The sequence below is a fragment of the Sarcophilus harrisii genome, chromosome 4, assembly GCF_902635505.1.
Source record: "Sarcophilus harrisii chromosome 4, mSarHar1.11, whole genome shotgun sequence".
Taxonomy (NCBI): Eukaryota; Metazoa; Chordata; class Mammalia; order Dasyuromorphia; family Dasyuridae; genus Sarcophilus; species Sarcophilus harrisii.
In genome coordinates this window covers 216,890,177-216,910,524 of record NC_045429.1, presented here as the reverse complement: position 1 = coordinate 216,910,524, position 20,348 = coordinate 216,890,177, and the positions used below count along the sequence as shown (strand labels likewise).

General features: G+C 31.7%; 1 protein-coding gene across 2 annotated transcripts in view; it reads left to right on the top strand.

Moving 5' to 3' along the window:
• Positions 1-20,348, top strand: part of CASP8AP2 (caspase 8 associated protein 2) — a 42,885-nt gene that overhangs the window by 11,558 nt on the left and 10,979 nt on the right. For both annotated transcript variants that reach the window (XM_023503109.2, XM_031964520.1), the window contains exons 2-6: positions 795-877; positions 5,019-5,087; positions 10,955-11,055; positions 11,942-12,016; positions 13,021-13,136. In XM_023503109.2, coding sequence (XP_023358877.2) covers positions 823-877; positions 5,019-5,087; positions 10,955-11,055; positions 11,942-12,016; positions 13,021-13,136 — 416 coding nt within the window. In that variant the 5' untranslated portion in view covers positions 795-822. The remainder of the gene's footprint in view (positions 1-794; positions 878-5,018; positions 5,088-10,954; positions 11,056-11,941; positions 12,017-13,020; positions 13,137-20,348) is intronic.

Sequence of the window (20,348 nt, the reverse complement as noted above, 5' to 3'; positions counted from 1 at the left end):
AAAGTGTTATTGAGATCTGGCAGTCATTACATCATAAAATGCTTCCATAGGGATAATTTCTTTGATTTCATATTGTATTTGGAACACTAACAATTTTCCACCCTCTATTTTAACTATTTTGCTGTTGATAAAAATATCTCTTTCACTTTATTCCTCCTGTGTTGGGGGAAATAATAACAAATACACATGGTCAAGCAAAACAAATTCCTTATCCATGTCCAAAAGATATATGTTTCATTATGCACTCTGCTACCGTTACTCTTTAAGAATTGTAAGTAGCATGTTTCACCATGAGTCCTTTGAAATTGTGATTGTTCATAGGGTTATGGTCTGATATTTTTTGTTAATATTCTCTTGTGAAAACATTTCTCACCTACACATTTGTATGATACTTTGTAGTAGAGAAATATATAATATTTTATATATTATATATAATAATATATATTGTAGTAGAGAAATATATAATATATTATATATAATATGTAGTAGAGAAATATAATAACACATATTATTTGTAAGGCTTAAGAATATTGTCATATTTAATGGTGCTTCTCCCCCAGTTTTGACTTTTGTCCATAAAAGGTGAAATGCTATTCTAAAAGTAAAATTTTATCTTAAATTATATAATTTGGCGTAGGTTAAGGTAGTGGGGTGAGATGGTCCAAGTGCCTCCTTAAACTAAATTTTTGAAATTTACTGCTATATATAAACTTGAAAACTACATTTCCTGTAGTTTCCTGGATTATGAACAATTAATTTTATTAGTTAAAACATATTCTTTTTAACAATTATAGATGGGGAACATCAAAGGTGATTAGAATCATGGCAGCGGATGATGAAAATGGTGAAAGAACAGATTTATTTGATGTCCTCTTGGGTAAGAAAATCCAACAGTTAAGCTATTTTTCTGCAATTTTGTTTTCTTATTACAAAGTTACTGAGTATTTTTATTTGAAAACTCATATTTGTACTTTTTTGATATATGTTTTGAAATGATTAATTTTGACTCATTGACAACTTTGTAATTATTTGTTAAAATTGAATGTATTTTGCATATATGTATATTTATGTGAAAACGTAAGTTGCATTTTTAGTAAAGGGCTTAATGGGGGAATTAATGAAAGTAAATAATAAAAATGTCAAATAGAAAAAGACAACTTTATTATTAGCAATATTAACATAATTTTTTAATATTGTCTGCACATAAACTTTCTTTTCTCAATAGACCTGGGATGGAAAATGCTATTCGCATCCAAAGTGAGAATTATGAAGTGGATAGAGCACCAGCCCTAAAATTAAGAGGACCTGAGTTCAAATCTGGGCTCAGACACTTAACACTTCCTAGCTGTGTGACCCTGGGCAAGTCACTTAACTCCAACTGCCTCAGCCAAAAAAAAAAAAAGACTTACATGAACTGATGCTAAGTGAAGAGCATATAACCAGGAAAACATTGTTCACAGTAAGATCAAGATCATGTAATGATCAACTATGATAGACTTAGCTCTTCTTAGCAATGTAATGGTTCAAAGACCTCATTCCTGATCCTTTTTTACTTTTAGCCTTGGGAATAATAATCACATAAATATTACCATTAAAGGACAGATTTTTTTCAGTCACTTGCTTTATGACTTCATTTCACTGTTCTAGTGTCTCATTCCTGATCCTTTTTCACTTTTAGCCCTGGGAATAATAATCACATAAATATTACCATTATAGGACAGATTTTTTTCAGTCACTTGCTTTATGACTTCATTTCACTGTTCCAGTGTCTTCACTGGTCACATTCCTTTGCTATCTTTCACCTAAATATGTATTTTTCTCACTATTAAAATGTAATTTTTTTTGAGTATAGGGATAGCCTTACTTTCAAACTCAGTTTACCATCTCTCACTCTACTTTTTTCCCCCTCAATAGTATTTTATTTTTCCTTTGGAGAGATAGTTTTCAGCATTCATTTTTGAAGACTTTGTGTTCTAAATTTTTCTCCTTCCCTCTCTTACTTCCCCCCTCCCAAGACAACAAGCAAGCAATTTGAGATTGGTTAAATATGTCAATCCTTTTAAAACACATTTCCATATTTGTCATGTTGTGCAAGAGAAATCAGCCCAAAAGGCAAAATGCCACAAGAAAGGAAAAAAGACAGACCAAAAAAAAAAGGTAAAAGTACTCTGCTTCAATCCATACAGTCTTCATAATTCTCACTTTGGATGCGAATAGCATTTTCCATCCCAGGTCTATTGAAATGTCTTTGAACCATTACATTACTAAGAAGAACTAAGTCTATCATAGTTGATCATTACATGATCTTGATCTTACTGTGAACAATGTTTTCCTGGTTATGCGCTCTTCATTTAGCATCAGTTCATGTAAGTCTTTTTTTTTTTTTTGGCTGAGGCATTTGGAGTTAAGTGACTTGCCCAGGGTCACACAGCTAGGAAGTGTTAAGTGTCTGAGGCCAGATTTGAACTCAGGTCCTCTTGATTTTAGGGCTGGTGCTCTATCCACTGTGCCACCTAGCTGCCCCCATGTAAGTCTTTCTAGGCTTTTTCTGACATCAGCCTGTTCATCATTTCTTATGGAAAAATAATATTCCATTACATTCATATACCATAACTTATTCAATCATTCTCCAAATGATAGGCATCCACTCAATTTCTAGTTCCTTGCCATTACAGAAAGAGCTGCTACAAACATTTTAATAGTATTTTATTTTTCAAAATACATGTAAAGATAGTTTTCAGCATTCATTTTTGTAAAACTTGTGTGTTCCAAGTTTTTCTCCTTCCCTACCTCTCGCTTCCCCAAGGCAGCAAGCAATCTGATATAAGTTAGGTATGCTACAAACATTTTTGCACATGTGCGTCCTTTTCTCTCTTTTATGATCTCTGAGATACAGACTCAGTAATGAGACTATGGTATCAAAGGGTATGTACAGTTTTATAAACCCTTTGGGCACAATTCCAAATTGCTCTCCAGAATGGTTGAATTATTTTACAACTCCAAAAATGCTTTAGTTTCACTGTGCCTTTATACTTGCTATATCACTTCATTAGAATATGCTTTTGCTCACTTTCTTCTTTTAGAATCCCTAATGCATTTCAAGAGTTAGCTTAGGTGCTATTATCCATAAGAAGCCTTTCAAGTTTTTAATATTTATCTATGTACATGTATATTCAGTGGAATGTAAATTTCTTGAGGGGAAAGGCTGTTTTATTTGCTTTTGTATTCCTAATAACTAACATAGTACCTATTACATAGTAGACACTAAATAAATGGTCAAATGAATTGTGAATAATCCTTACCTTAAAAAAATCTCTTGGAAAGTGTAAGTACTATACATTGAAAGCATGTTTAGTATTTATACCTCTCATCTATTAAGACCTTTTGCTTAATAATTTATTACCTTAGAAGCTAGGCGTCATCTTTTATTTGCTGGATCTTGTGATCTAATGATTTCATCACCATGCTTACTTCCTTTGTTGATGCAGATTACTGTGTTTCTATAGCTTCTCATCTTATTTAATATATATGATTTTCCATCAATTCTTGCCAGTGAACCCACCTAATTAGCTAAAAAGCTTCTCTAGTTCTTCTCATTCTTTTTCTTAAAATTTAAAAAATTGATACTTATTTTTATATCATTTTCATAATCTCCATCTTCCTCTGATCCTTACTGACCTATCTTGTAACATTAAATTAAAAGAAGTCATCCCTTGTAGCAACAATTAAAAAAAGAGGAAAATAGTTTAATAAACCAGCTAATATATCATTCAAGTCTGGCAGTATATAGAATATTTTGTAACTTCACCTTTGAACAGAAGGGAAGGAAGTTTATTATTCTTAACTCTTTCTAAGGCTAAGCTTAGTCATGATAGTTAAATGACATTCAGTTTTCTTTTTTATGTTTTTTGGGGCTTTTTTAGGTTTACATTGCTTGTAGTCATTGTGTATATTTTTTTCTGGTTCTACTTCATTGTATATATGTCTTTCCACTTGTCTTAAATTCTTTACAATTTTCCTTTCTTTTGGAGCAATGATATTCCAGTACATTAATTAATAATTTCTTTAGCCATTCCCCAATGTTGGGTATCTATATAGTTACCAGTTCTTTGCTATCACAATAGGTACCACTATGAATATTTTATTTTTGGCGTGTATAGAACTTTTATTTCTGTCTTTAATTTCTTTTGATCTTCTAATGATTTCATTGTCAGTTAGTTGCTAACATCTACTATAGGTTATCACTGTGTATATCTTACAGAATTAGTCATATCAAGATTTTTACCTGTAAAGAATGTTTTGTTTTTTTTACTAAAACTCCTAAAAACATAGGGCTGAAAGCTTTTAAAATGTTAATATGGTAATGAACAAAAATCAAGAAGAATTTAGGTCAGATTACAGCTGTAACTTCACAATTTTTATGATGTTCCAAGCAATCCATATGGTTTTCCTTTTGGTCTATGTATTTTACCTGTTTGTAAAGAATCGTAAGAAATTTTTAATAATACTATTAAAAGGCAACAGCTATAAAGCTTGTCTTGAGATGAATGTAATTAAAATAATCTAGAATAATAAGGAAATTCAAATTAGATACTTGATCTCTTATTTTTTTCAAGATTGTTCCCAATTCATAAAATACCTAGTTGTAGAATGTGATATAAATATACATTCAAAATCCATAAATAGAAAAACTATATTTATAATTTGAATTTGATGCCTTTCCAGTTTGGATTAATTTGAAATTTAGCTAGCTCTATCCAATATATGATATTATTAATTGTACTTTCTTCATAACGCTTTCCAAAAAATTTTAATAAGTAAATTCTTTAACATAAGTAAGAGGCAGGTGGGTTCATAAGAAAGCTTTTCTGATTGGGATTAAAGTTGTCTCCTCTTTTAACTGACAGATTTTTTTTTTTTTATAACCTTTTTCATAGTTGAGAGTTGTTCTAACTTTGTACTGAAGGATTATTGAAAGGTAAAGTTTTGACTACATACTGCCTTTTTTTTCCTTGCAGCTTCTCCTCTTAAGAATAATGATGAAAGTTCATTGGACATTTATGCTGGGCTAGATAATACTCTAACTGGTAAGTTTAAAGTATAAAATAAATTTTTTTAGGTCCATTTTATATTAATCTGTAACACATGAGTTCTAGCTCCTTATCTAAATCATGCATCATGAATTGCTCTTGAATGATTTGTTCCTTTTTTTAAAAATGATAAATTGTCATTATCATTGTTCTTTTGGTTCTTTCATTTCACTCTGCAACAGTTCATCCTTTCCAAGATTTTCTGAAATCATCTAGTCACTTAACTTATGTAAGCTTTATTTTCTTCATTTGAAAAATTAGGAAGTTGTAGTTGATGACTTTAATTTACAATTTCCATAAATTAAATTCTATTTCACTTTTTTAATTGTCAAAGATTTTTTTCTCTTCTTTCTTCTCCCCTTACCACACCCCCCCCCCAAAAAAAAAAAAAGGAAAAGAAAAAGAAAAGTCTTATAACAAATAAGCTTAAAAGGAAAAACAAATTCTCACATTGGTTATTTCCAGAATGTATGTCTCATTTCATGGTTGATTGTTGTATTGATCAAAGATCTTAAAGGGTTCCAAAATTGTTTACTTTTAGAATACTGATATTATATTACAAATTATTGTCCTAGTTGTCTGTACTTTTCTCTGCATTATTTCATAAAAGTGTTCTTAGGTATTCTCTGTAACAATCTCTTTTATTATTTATAGAAATAGTATTATATTAGTTATATTCTACTTTATTCAGCTAGTCTTCAATTGATGTACACCCATTTAGATTCCAGTTCTTTCCTAAAACAAAGAGAGTTGTTATAAATAATTTTGTATATTTAGGACCTTTTCTTTTTTCTTTAATCTCTTTGGAATATTGGCTTATTATAACTTGTCTTCAAAATTCTCTTCCAAATCTAATTCTTTGCTTCTATGGTCTATGAACTTAGTTACATTCAAATTTCATTAGCCTGCAAAAATATTTGTAAATCTCTACAAGGTGGGGTAAAGCCTTTTTATATAGCAACACCTCCACCTAATTGGCAACACCAATTATGTACAAAGATTTAGAACTAAACATAAGTTAAAAAAGAGCCTTTAGGTAGCCACAATTTACTTCCCAGAGCATATTCATTGAAACTCATACTTTTTAAAAAAAAATTTCTTATAGCTTTTTATTTGCAAGTTATATGCATGGGTAATTTTACAGCATTGACAATTGCCAAACCTTTTGTTCCAATTTTTCCCCCCGTTCCCCCAGATAGCAGGTTGACCAATACATGTTAAATATGTTAAAGTATAAATTAAATTCAATATAAGTATACATGTCCAAACAGTTATTTTGCTGTACAAAAAGAATCAGACTCTGAGATATTGTACAATTAGCCTGTGAAGGAAATCAAAAATGCAGGTGGACAAAAATTTAGGGATTGGGAATTCTATGTAATGGTTCATAGTCGTCTCCCAGAGTTCTTTTGCTGGGTGTAGCTGGTTCAATTCATTACTGCTGTATTGGAACTGATTTGGTTCATCTCATTGCTGAAGATGGCCACATCCATCAGAATTGATCATCATATAGTATTGTTGTTGAAGTATATAATGATCTCCTGGTCCTGCTCATTTCACTTGGCATCAGTTCATGTAAGTCTCTCCAGACCTTTATGAAATCATCCTGTTGGTCATTTTTTACAGAACAATAATATTCCATAATATTCATATACCACAGTTTATTCAGCCATTCTCCAATTGATGGGCATCCACTCAGTTTCCAGTTTCTGGCCACTTTGTACAGAGAGGGCTGCCACAAACATTCTTGCACATACAGGTCTTTTTCCCTTCTTTAAAATCTTTTTGGGATATAAGCCCAATAGTAACACTGCTGGATCAAAGGGTGTGCACAGTTTGATAACTTTTTGAGCATAGTTCCAAATTACTCTCCAGAATGGCTGGATATATTCACAATTCCACCAACAATGTATCAATGCCCCTGCTTTCCCACATCCCCTCCAACATTCCGCATTCTCTTTCCCTGTCATTCTAGCCAATCTGACAGGTGTGTAATGGTATCTCAGAGTTGTCTTAATTTGCATTTCTCTCATTAATAATGACTTGGAGCATCTTTTCATATGACTAGAAATAGAAACTCATACTTTCTTTTAGGTTATCACTTTAAGTTCCATTTATCTTTAATTTATAAATAGTTTTGACAAGCTTGGTTATTTGGTGTACCACATTAATATAGAGGGTTGGGACAAAGTGGATCTGACTAAATGTAAGAAAACATGACAGTAATAACAAGTGACAACTAACAGAGAAGATAGTGAAACACTATAAAAAGTAGAAAAAAATCTCAGGTTCAGATTGAGTATGGGAAAACAGCCCAGTGAATCTCTGCAACTTGAATTACAAATAATATAAATGAAAACCATTTAAATTATATTGATATTCACAATTACTATCATATCAGTACAATATCACCTCCATTCTTGAATTTTTATCCCATTTTAACTGTATGTCATAAACTTCATCCCTGTGTAGTTGTTAATTTATTTTTGTAACTTCTATTCCCATTTCCAAGTACTGCTGGAGCAAATCATGCAGCTTGGGGCCATTACAAATTTAGATATTTTTTTTAACAACTGTGTATTAATTTCTTATCAAATATCACAATTTCTACTACAGCAATTTCAAATCTTTTGTTTTCTCTCACACCCATAACTTTTTTTTTATTCATCAATTTAAGGATTTTTCTTTTCTTTTTTCCTCTGTGAAGATTGAGGCCATCTAATCATAAGTCTCTCATTTTACTTTATTCATTTATTCTTCAATATTGCTGTTTTTTTCGTAACATCCTTTTATTTTTTTTTTTTTTTTAGATAAAGGGTATTTTCTTGTTGTTGTTCTTAGTAATAATAGCTTTTTATTTTTCAAAGTACATGCAAAGGTGATTTTCAACATTCACTCTTGCAAAACCTTTTCTTCCTCTTCTTCCTCTTCTCCCACTTCCTTCCCCTGGACAGCAAGTAATCCAGTGTTTCTAAAGAATTTCCACATTTATCATGCTGCATAAGAAAAATCAGATCAAAAAGAAAAAAAAATTCTTGGTGTTGAGGGCATCACACTTCTGCTAGTCACCTAGGCTTATTACCTCAATTTTATCTTTTACTTTTTTACAATTTTACTTATTACTTCAATTTTATCTTTGATTCTTCCCTTTACCTTATTCAAGACATCCAATCAGGTACCTATTCCTGTTGCATTTATTTACCTCTATAGTAACTGCTATCTTCCCCTACAAATACCATAAACAACAAAATTCCCATAAGCAGGATAAAAAGAGACCATACATAGATTCAGTAAATTCCAAATTATTTGCATTTCCTTTTTTATACTTTGTTAAAATTTTCAATCCTATATTTTTCTTATAGTCTCTTTTTCTGTGGTCTGTGCTTTCTGAGTCATCTTTTATACTTTTGCTTAAATGATCTTTCCTATTGTTCTGATGTGATAATAGAACTAGTTTACTTAAAAAGCTTCACTGATTCCTTTACTTACCAAATAAAGTATAAATTCTCAGTCCTATGCATCCAAGGCTTTTACACATTTGGTCTCTATCTTAATTTTCCTTTTTTGTCTCATATTATTCCATATTCCAGCTACATTATATCAATTTCTGGCCAAAATTTTTCCCCCCTCTTTCATCTATGTATTTTCTGCTTGTGCTATTTCCCATGCTTCTTATGGACTTCGATGCCACTTCTTTCATGAAAACTTTTCTCATTTTTAAGCTAAATATGATTACTCGTTTAAAAAATTTTTTTTATAGCACATAACCTAGATTAGTTATTCTTTCAGGTCTTTTAAAATGTAATGGACCTTGTTGGCTATCTGTGGCTCATTGACATAAAGATTAAGTTCTCTGTGTGTGTATATTATGTGCGCGCGCGCGCACACACACACACACACACACACACATTGTTGTTCAGTCATTTCAGTCTTTTCTGACTCATTGTAACCCTGTTTGGGGTTTTCTTCTATAGATTCACAGGCCCCAGGTTTAGAACCCCTGGCCTTTAGCTATACCAGGCATAAAACTATATTATAAAGCAGCAATCATCAAAACCATTTGGTATTGGCTAAGAAATAGAGAAGTCGATCAGTGGAATAAGTTAGATTCACAGGACAAAATAGTCAATGACTATAATAATATAGTTTTTGATAAACCCAAAGACTCCAGTTTCTGGGACAAAAATTCACTGTGTGACAAAAATTGCTGGAAAAAATTGGAAGATAATATGGCAGAAACTAGGCATTGACCAACATCTAATACCTTATACCAAAAAAAGTTTGAAATGAGTTCATATGATTTTAAACATAAAGGGTGGTATTATAAATAAATTACGAGAACAAAGGATAGTTATTCTACCTCTCAGATTTGAGGGAAAGGAAGGAATTTGTGGCCAAAGAAGAGCTAGAGAACATTATGAAATGTAAAACGGATAATTTTGATTATATTAAATTAAAAAGTTTTTGTACAAACGCAATAGCACAGAAAACAGGAAAAATTTTTACATCTGAAGGTTCTGATAAAAGCCTCATTCCTAAAATATTTAGAGAATTGACTCAAATTAAGAATACAAACCATTCTCCAATTGAAAATTGGTCAAAGGATATGAACAGACAATTTTCAGATGAAGAAATTAAAAGCTATTTCTAGCATATGATTAAAATGCTTTAAATGACTATTGTTTAGAGATATGCAAATTAAGACAACTCTGAGGTACCTTCTCACACCTCTCAGATTGACTCAAATGGCAGGAAAAGATAATTATAAATATTGTGGGGGATGAGGGAAAACTGGAATTTAAATACATTGTTAGTGGAGTTGTGAATTGATCCAACCATTCTTGAGGGCAATTGGGAACTATGCCCAAAGGGCTATCAAATTGTGCATACCCTTGGATCCAGCAGTGTCAAAACAAGGTCTGTATCCCACAAAAGATCATAAAGGAGGGAAAGCGACCCACATGTGCAAAAATGTTTGTGGCAGCCCTTTTTCTAGTGGCAAGGACCTGGAAAGTGAGTATATGCCCATAAGTTGGAGAATGGCTGAGTAAGTTATGGCATATGAATGTTATGGAATATTATTGTTCAAAAGAAATGATCAGCAGAATGATTTCAGAGAGGCCTGGGGAGATAAGCATCATGAACTGATGCTAAGTGAAGTGAGTGGAACCAAGAGAACATTGTACATAGCAACAAGATTATATGAAGATAAACATTGATGCACTTGGCTCTTTGCAACAGTGAGATGATTCAGGCCAATTCCAATAGACTTGACATGAAGAGAGCCATCTGCATCCAGAAAGAGAACTATGGGGACTGAATGTGGATCACCATAATATTTTCACCTTTGTAAATGTTTGTTTGGTTTTTCCGCATTCTTTTTCTTTTTTGATATGATTTTTCTGCATGTTAATTGTTGAAATGTGTTTTTTAAAAAAGCAACGTAACTTCCTTAGAAACAAGAACTCATTTTATTTTTTTCTTGTATTTATAGTCTCAGACCTTAACACAGTACCTAAAATGTAGTAAATGCTTAATAAATCTATGGTTCCAGTGGGGGGAGAACAATCCTTGGCCTCTCCTTTTCCTTTTGCACATATCACACTTCCTCCTGTGTATTGGCTATTTATATCTCTTCCCACTCTCCACCTTATTTAATTGATTGATCTCTTATTAGCAGTATTTATGACTATAGATGTTTTCTTTTCTGTTTTGAAGACTTGACAAACTCATTTTAGTGTTCTGAAGGTTGGACTGAATAACCTTTTAAGTTCCCTTCTCTCCTAAAATTCTGTGATTGTACATTAGTTGTTTGTAAGCACAATCAAATAGGTTAAGCCAAACATTATTAATTTTTGTTTCAGACAATTCTTCCAAACTCTGCCCACCATCGAGGAATTGCTTAGATTTGTATGAGGAGATTCTGACTGAAGAAGGAACTGCAAAGGAAGCAACATATAATGATGTGTGTACTAAGTGTTAGAAAGAGATAATAAAGATGTGATTTTTGTGATCCTGAAATACAAGATAAAATATTTTAAATTGAACAAATTTCAGATTTCATGTTTTAGATTGCATGTACTATAGATAAATTGATGCCTGGTTTTCTGTTCTTTCTAATAAGAATGTGAAATTATATATTTATTTTTGGTCTGAACTTGTAATATCATTTCATCATCCCCTCTCTCAATGCAGATCAGTCATTATTCTGTAACTTAGAGACTTATAATTACTGGGTCACTGAGGGGTTAAGTAACATACCCAGGATCACACAGTCAGAATGTTCAAAGGCTTAAATCTGTCCTGTTCTGATTTCAAGCCTGGCCTTCTATGCATTGTACCATGCTCTCTCTCAGTGATGGTGCTTTTTTTTTTTTTTTTAAACTAAATTTAAAGGTATAACATGTTTATCCTTAGTAGAACAGGCTGACTGCAAGTACTCCATAGTACAACCAATGATGATAATTTTATATTTTTTTGATGATTTGTCAAGTGAGTTAATAAACATACCGAAATATGTATTATACTGTAGGAAATGCTTGCTGGGAGCTAAATTGAGTTTCTTTCTGTGACTTGAATTTAGGTATCAAGAATAAACAAGATACTGTATCTGCTGGGCCTTCTGGTTCTAAATTAATGATCTTTAAATAGTTTCTTAGTAAAAGTATTATCTTTCAGTATGCCATTCTTCACACACATTCTATATTTATATATTTATATTCTATATTTATCTGTCTATATATATATATATATATATATACACACACATGTGTGTGTGTATAAATTTGTAAAAACATTGTAAAGAATGTGTTTTAAGGTAGGCATAATTTGAATTATTTTGTGTTTCACAGTTGCAGCTTGAGTTTGGAAAATGTCAGAGGCAAATTAAAGAGCTACTAAAGAAGTATAAAGAAATACAGACACAGGTACACTATATTTAGCATGTTTTTGATTTTTATTTTTGAATATTTTATAAAAAGTTAAGTGCTAAATTTGTTTTAGAAACAATTTAAACTGATATTTTTGGTAATTTTCAAAAGAATTGTAAAAATCATTTATCTGACCATATTACACCTTTGTTCAACAAGTTTTTCAGTAGTTTGTTCTTGCTTCTAAGATAAAATACAAATACACACACACATATACACATACACATATATATATATTATGTGTGTATGTACACACACACAAACACACATCCCTCCCAAAATGTACCTCCTCTCCCAATGTAATTTGAGCTTTTTGAGAGTAGGATCTGTAAAATAGTCTTTTTTGTCTTTGTATATCCAATGCTTGACTTAAGGCTTGGTACAGAAAGGCATGTAATAAATCTTGTTGAATGATTAATGTTTTATGCTTTTTCAGTTTGACACCTTTATTATTTATATTAATAAATATAATTATTATAGCAGAGGTACTAAAACTTTATTTGCTTTAAATTCCCTAGCAAGTTTACTGATCTAAAACTAGTTATCTCTATGACATTGTCCAAAATTTTATGCTACTCATTCTCAACTTACGTTGCTTTTAAAAATTATTTAAATTGAATATTTTGGCTGGCATTGACTTTAGATGTTTGGAAGATGATATTGTATTTCCTTTGTAGAAGTTTAACATTTCCCTCAGTGTTGTAGTAAGAAAATTGAAATTGAATGAACTCTTTGATACAAATTTTTATGTTATTATCAATCATTTTATGTACTTATTACATGCTAGACAACCAGCTAGATAGGTGGAATATAAGAACAAAGAATGAAATAATCCTTACTTTAAATTATATCTTGCAGTATAATTAAACTCAAGTAATTATTTAAAATCTAAAAGGTCTTTTTTACTTATAAAGTATTTTAGTCATTTTTTTAAAAAAAGGACTTTTAATAAATGTTACTTTAAAATTTTCTACATATATTTTTATTAATATTTTATGTAGAATTTCAGCCTACAAAATGAGAACCAATCTCTTAAGAAAAATATTTCAGCACTTATCAAAACTGCCAGGGTGGAAATAAATCGCAAGGATGAAGAAATTAATAGTCTCCACCAAAGGTAAAATTTAAGGAGTCCATACAGTTTTGTAAATTATGGTGGGTTACCTTTATGTGGTGAATTTTTTGTATATTTAAGTGGGAATGAATGAAAAATGTGAATTTTGTCAAAGATTTATATTTCTTTCTCTTTTTTCTTTTTTTTTTTTGTCTGAGGTAGTTGGGGTTAAGTCACTTGCCTAGGGTCACACAGCTAGTCATTTCCTTTTTTTTTTTTTTTTTTTTTTTGTGAGAACTTAGTTATTCAGGTAAATTAATCTAGGTAATAGCAAGTTTTCCAGTATCCTCCTAATTACATAGTTTTTCCCCAAATGTAATTGGAAATTGATAAAATATCATTTGTTTTATTGTACAAGATATTTTCTGTTTTAGACTCTATATTAGAAACCTATGGTATACACAATTGCATTATATAGTAAATTTGTTTTAGCATTATATATGAAATTTCCATTGTAGGGTTTTTTTATTTTAAAGATTTGAGTGATTTGCAACTGTAAGCATTTTTGTAACAATAAATTTATAAGATTTGGACCTTAGATTTGGAACTATACCATCTTAAAGCTGATTTCCTAATCCCCCTCCATTCTGCTGGTTCATACAAAAGAAATTGGCTCTGCTTATTATGGGAGATTTGTGCCTTTTAAAAATTGTGTTTTGCATGATGTTTGATGGAAGACATAATATTCTTCAGTGGAAGAAATAATATGGCAGTAATTTATATTTTTCAGTTTTGAATTTATGGTATTTGACTTAAAGTTAAACTTCTTTTCATAAGCAAAGCATATTGTTTATGATGATTTATCAGGTAACCCATGAAGGCAATATGTAGACTATTCATAATAGGACATGATTTCTCCCCGTCAGTAGCTTAAAGGTTTTTTTTCCTCCCCAGTTCATTTATTTATTTTGAAATTTCAGCAGTATTTTATTTTTCCAATTACGTACGATAGTTTTTAGCATCCATTTTTGTTAAGATTTTTAGTTTTAATTTTTTTCTCCTTTCCTTCCTATTCCCCCCTCCTCCCCCAAGACAGCAATCAGTCAGATATTGGTTATTATTTTGAATTTCCCTATTCCTCATGTTATGAAAGGAAAATCAGAACAAAAAGGGAAAAACCAAGAGAAAAAAAAATAAATAAAAAAATGGTGAAAATAGTATGCTTTGATCTATAATTAGTTTCCATAGTTCTCTCTGGATGTGGATGGCATTTTATGTCCCAAGTCTTTTGGAAAGTGTTAAGTCTTTCAAAGTTTTTTTTTTTTCCCTTTCCTTTGTTGTTCTCTATAATTGTTTTCCTGCTTCTGCCTACTTCATTTTGTTTCAATTCATACTACCTAGAATTATCTAAAATTATCTCTCTTGTAATTTCTCAAAATGAAATAATTTGTTTTACAATTTAAATACAATTTGTTCTATTGGTCCTTAACTGATGCATACTTCTTAGATTCTAATGTTTTTTGCTTTTCTCTTACTCTCTTTTAATTCCTTCCTTTTTCCTTACCTTCTTCCTTTTCAGGACTGGGATATTTGTTTTGTTTGTGATAATTTTTTCCTTGAAATTTATCTCCTTCAGAACCTCTCTCTCTTCCTGCTGTTTTCATATTGAGTTTGTGGTATTTCTATTCTAGACTATGTGAGTGTATCCATATTCAGATTTCTTTTGTCTGTCAGATAAGAGTGAGTTCATCTGAAACACACTTCCCCTGCCTCTTCTTCCATTTTGTATACTTCTCATGTACTCCAATTTTTAGAAATGGAAAATTCTGCCGCCTCCTTTTTTATACTACTTCATTTTATTTATTTATTTAATTTATACTCTCTTCTCAGAATTTTTAGAATAAAATCTGTCTATTTCTAGGACCTGTTTTTCTTATTTAAATTCTTTGAAGATTCTAAAGTTCTGAAGATGTACTTACCTCTTTTCCTCTACTGTAGAATTTACATTACAATATCATAAAGCCCATTCTGATTGTCCAAACAAATTTAGCTTTCTAGCTTTCTGTGGACTTTTTTTTGGAGGGGGGCAATTGGGGTTAAGTGACTTGCCCAGGGTCACACAGCCTGGAAGTGATTTGAACTCTGGTTCTTCTGACTTAATAGCTGGTCCTCTATGTACTACACCAAGATGCCCCCTTTCTGTGGACATTTATATTTATATTTGTAATTCACTGTTCTGTGCAACTCTGGGTAGAGCTGGAATTAGAAATCGAGTAAATAGCTTTGAAAAGAAAATGGGGGCAGCTAGGTGGCGCAGTGGATAGAGCACCAACCCTGAAGTCAGGAGGAACTGAGTTCAAATCTGGCCTCAGACACTTAATGCTTCCTAGCTGTGTGACCCTGGGAAAGTTAACTTAACCCCAGTTGCCTCAGCAAAAAATAAAGAAAAGAAAAAGAAAAGAAAATGGTGTACCTTAGACTCTAGAAATGAAATCCCTGAAAATTATCTTTTAGACCAAACAGAAATCAATGATTTCATGAAATAGCAAGAACTCCTAAAACAAAATTAAAAGATTGAAAAGATAGAAGGAAATATAAATTATGTGATTACAAAAACAATTGACTTTCTGTCAGAAATGCTTGAAAATGAAATATTCTGTTAAAGGCTTCTCCTATAGGATTATTTTCTTCTTTGCAGAGTTAAGTTATTCTTGATATTAAACCTGTTCCTTTTGCTTTTTGGAATACTGTATTTCAGGACTTCCATATATTTATGGTAGAAGCTGTCAATTGTTATATGTCCTGACTGGTTTGTTGGTACTTGAATGAGTTGTTTCTGTCTTTTTATTTCATGTGGAGGCCTTGGATTTTGGCTGTGACATTCCTTTGACTTTTTCTTTTGGGGATACTTGTGGGCTGGTTTTGCCTTCCTTGAGGTACTGAGTATTGTGTTATTTCAGGATATTTGGGATACTCACGCTGAGGATCTGCAAGCTAAGCTTTGTTGCTTCCAAAGTGGTCTGGGTCCAGAGCAAATTATGATTGCTGCTTCCCTGGTATGAGCTTTATAAGTAACTGACCAGAGTTTGAGTCTGTGCAAGATTAGATTGGTGCAGGACTCCACACCTATTAGCTTATTGGGTAGCTCTTTTGGTTCATAGTGGCAGAATTATAGGTTCTCCTTCAGAGTGGGATTCTTCGCAAACTGGGCTAGAGGCTGGATGTGATACCTTGCGGTTTGAGCCACAGCACTGAAGCTGCTGCTTGCTTCTGACTTCATCCTAAGTATACTAGGTTAAAGAAATTACTTCCTATATTTTTTATGGGAGTTTTATATCATTACTTGCCCTGTTGTGAATTTCAGGCTTTTGTTAGGAATGTGTTAACTATTCTTATGGTAGCAATTTGGGCAATAAGTCCTGAAGACTGCTTTTTAATTGCTTTTTTCCTCCCTCTCCTCTCCATATATAATACTAATTGTATTCTTGAGTATCTGTTGATTTAAGAGAATACTCATTGGTTGTTTTTTTTTCATCATGGTTATTTCTTTAATTTTCACCCCACCTTGAATTGAACAGTTCTTTTTTTTTTGTTTGTTTGTTTGTTTGTTTTTTTGTTTTTTGTTTTTTGTCTGTAAGCATTTTTATTTAATGCTTACTATATTCCAGATATTGGGATAAGTTTATTCAGGTTCACAGAGGTTGTTTGTTCTCCCTTCTTTTTTTTTTTTTTTTTAATTGCTTTATTTCTTTATTTTTTATTTATTTAATAGCCTTTTATTTACGGGTTATATGCATGGGTAACTTTACAGCATTAACAATTGCCAAACCTCTTGTTCCAATTTTTCACCTCTTACTCCCCACCACCTCCCCTAGATGGCAGGATGACCAGTAGATGTTAAATACATTAAAATATAAATTAGATACACAATAAGTATACATGACCAAAACGTTATTTTGCTGTACAAAAAATTGAACAGTTCTAAGTAAGGGTTTCTTACTTAGAAGAAAAATGAAAAAAAAAACTCCACTGAGGTGTCTAACAATATTTCAACAACCTGTTCTCCTTGATTGTTGCCTTCCTACCAAGAAAAGGGAGGCATATTTCATTATCAGTTCTCTTAGATCATTATTGGTTTTTAATTTACTCAAGAGTTAGACAGGATTTCTTTTAGTGATTTTTTTGCCATTTAAGGTGTTGTGGTTGTGTATACTCTCTTGAGTCATCATTTCATCTCTTTATTATTTATCATTTATTAATGTGACATATTCCATTATACCACAATTTGTTTGCTCGCTTACTCTTTTGACTCTTAGCTTTTTTTCTCTTTTCAGATCTTACTGAAATTTTATTTTTAAGACAACAGTGTATTTTCTTGAACATTATTTCTATTTATGGGGTTTTGAAGTCTTTGTAGGTTGGGGTTTTAAGTACAGAGCTAAGAGAAATGTGTAAATATTGTTTTCATAGGACACATTTTAGCATTTATATTCTTTTTTTAAAAGCAAATATGAAAATTTTCTGGTTTGTTGCATACAGCTGACATTTTTTTGAAACCATAATGTGATGTGTATTGTACATTATAAATACAAAATAATTCTTTTTAGTGTCCTTATTTTTGAGTAATTGGCTTAATTTTTTTTACGTTATCCTTGAAAAAATACCCTTTGGATTAGTGTTTTTACATTTGTTTTTAAAATTTTGAATTCCAGATTTTCTCCCTTTTTCTCTCTACTCCCCATTAAGGAAGGCACATGTGAAGTTATGTAAAACATGTCCATAAAAGTCATGTTTCGAAAGAAAATATAGATCTTCCCCACTCAACAAAAAAAACTCCAATCCTCAAGAAAAACAAAGTTTAAAAAAAGTATGCCTCAATCTGTATTCAGATACAATCAGTTCTTTGTATGAATAACATTTTTCATCACAAATTCTCCCCAGTTGCAGATCATTGTATTGCTGAGTATAACAAAGTCATTTACAGATGATCATCCCACAACATTGCTATTACTTTGTATACAATACATTTCACTTTGAGTTGTAGATGATTTTCTGGGTTTTCGTAAGAGCATCCTACTCCTCATTTCTCTTTTTCCATCATAATCATATTACCTAGTTTATTGAGCCATTCCCCAATAGGCATCCCCTCAATTTCCAGTTCATTTTCTGAGAAAAGAGCTGCTATAAGTATTTTTTGTACATAGATTCTTTTCCTTTTTTAAAATCTTTTGGGATTCATTTCTAGTAGTGGTATTTTAGATTAAAGGCTACATAAGATTTTATAGCCCTTTGGACATAGGCTCATTTCTTTTGTTCATTTATCAATTAGGGAATGATTTTTTTTTTTTTTTTTTTTTTTTTTTTTTTTTTTGCTAAATTTGACTCAGTTATCTATACATTTGAGAAATGAGACTTCATCAGAGAAACTTGTTTCGAAACTAATTTCCCAGTTAGGATTGTGAGCTATATTTTCCCCCCTGTTTATTGTTTTCTTCTTTTATTCTGAGCCTCCTCAGAAAAGTTTTGCTATTGACCAGTCCTCCCCCGGTAATGTCCTATCTACTATCACCTTCTCCCCTTCCTGTATCCCTTTTCCCTCCTATTTTCCTGCAGAGTAGGATAGATTTCTAGATCCATATTAACTGTATGTTATGTTCTCTTTGAGCCAATTCTGATAAGATAATAAGGTACATTCACTCAACCTGTCTTCCCCTTCTTCTCCTTCACTCTGAAAGTCTTTTGTCTCTTTTTTATGGCAGATAATTTACACCATTCCACTTTTCCCTTTCCCTTTCTCCCATTACATTCCTCTCTCACTCCTAAGTTTCCTTATTTTAAAAAATGTATTATCAGTTTATATCAACTATGCCCTTCTGTCTACATATACTCCTAACTACTATAATAATGAGAAAGTTTTTATGAGTTACAAGCATCATCCTCCCATGTAGGAATGTAAACAGATAAAGGGTATCCCTTAAGATACCCCTTAAAGGGATATTAAGTCCCTTATGGTATCTTTTCCCCGATTACCTCCTTAATGCTTCTCCTGAGTACTATATTTGAAAATCAGATTTTCTGTTCAGTTCTGGTCTTTTCGTCAGGAATGCTTGAAAAATCTACTTTTTCTGTTGGATTATACTCATTTTTGCTCAGTAGGTGATTTTTGGTTGTAATCCTAGTTTCATTGCTTTCTGAAGCTCTGGAAAGAATTGGTATAAGTGTAGAATAAACATATGTTTTCATTGCTTTCTGGAGAGAATTGGTATAAGTGCAGAATAAAGCATATGGCCAGTATGTGCTTTGCTCCAAGAAGAGATTCTACTGGAGGTGGAGATTTAGGGGTAGGTGGAAGATAGGGAGTAAATTATTGGGAAATGATAGTAATGTAAGAAAAACTATCAATAGAATATACTTTAGCTGGGGCCTGACCCTGTAGTTTCTTTGATATGGAGAACTCACATGCAGTTTATCACCTTTGCAACTTGCTCAGATCACTGACAGATTTAGTGACTTGCCTAGTATCTTAAAGCCAGTACATATTAGAAGACCTGAGTAATTTCAGAAAAGCTTTACATGAAATGAGAGACTTACATGAAATGGTGTTACGTGAACTGAGTAGAACTAAGAGAATATTGTACACAGCAACAAGATTATGTGGTAGTCAACTGTGATGGACTTGGCTTTTTTCAACAATGAAGTGATTTAGGTCAGTTCCAATAGACTTGTGATGGAGAGAGCCATCTCCATTCAGAGGCAGGACTATGGGACTGAATGTGGATCACAATGTAGTATTTTTCTTGTTTCTTGTTGTCGTTTGGTTGCTTGTTTTTTTCTTTCTTATTTTTTCCCCTTTAAAATTTTTCTTATGTAGCATGATAAATGTGGAAATATGTTTAAAAGAAAAAATAAAGAAGAGGGATCTCAATCTAGGTTTTTTTGGACCTGGCCTAGAGGCTAGGATTTATTATGCAACACTACCTTTTAAAACATTTAAAAAGGCAAAAATAAGGAAAAAGCAATTGAAGGGAAATTATATTCCAAGTCCCCTCAGTCTTGTGTTATTCTGAGTGTGGCTCCACTATATTTGAATTGTTTTTTTCTGGATAGTTGCAATATTTTCTGCTTGACCCGGGAATTCCAGAATTTGACTATAACATTCATGGTATTTTTCATTTGGGGTTCTCTTTTAGGAAGTGATTTGTGAATTCTTTCAATTTTTATTTTACCACTCTGGTTCTAGAAAATCAGGATAGTTTTCCTTGATAATTTCTTGAA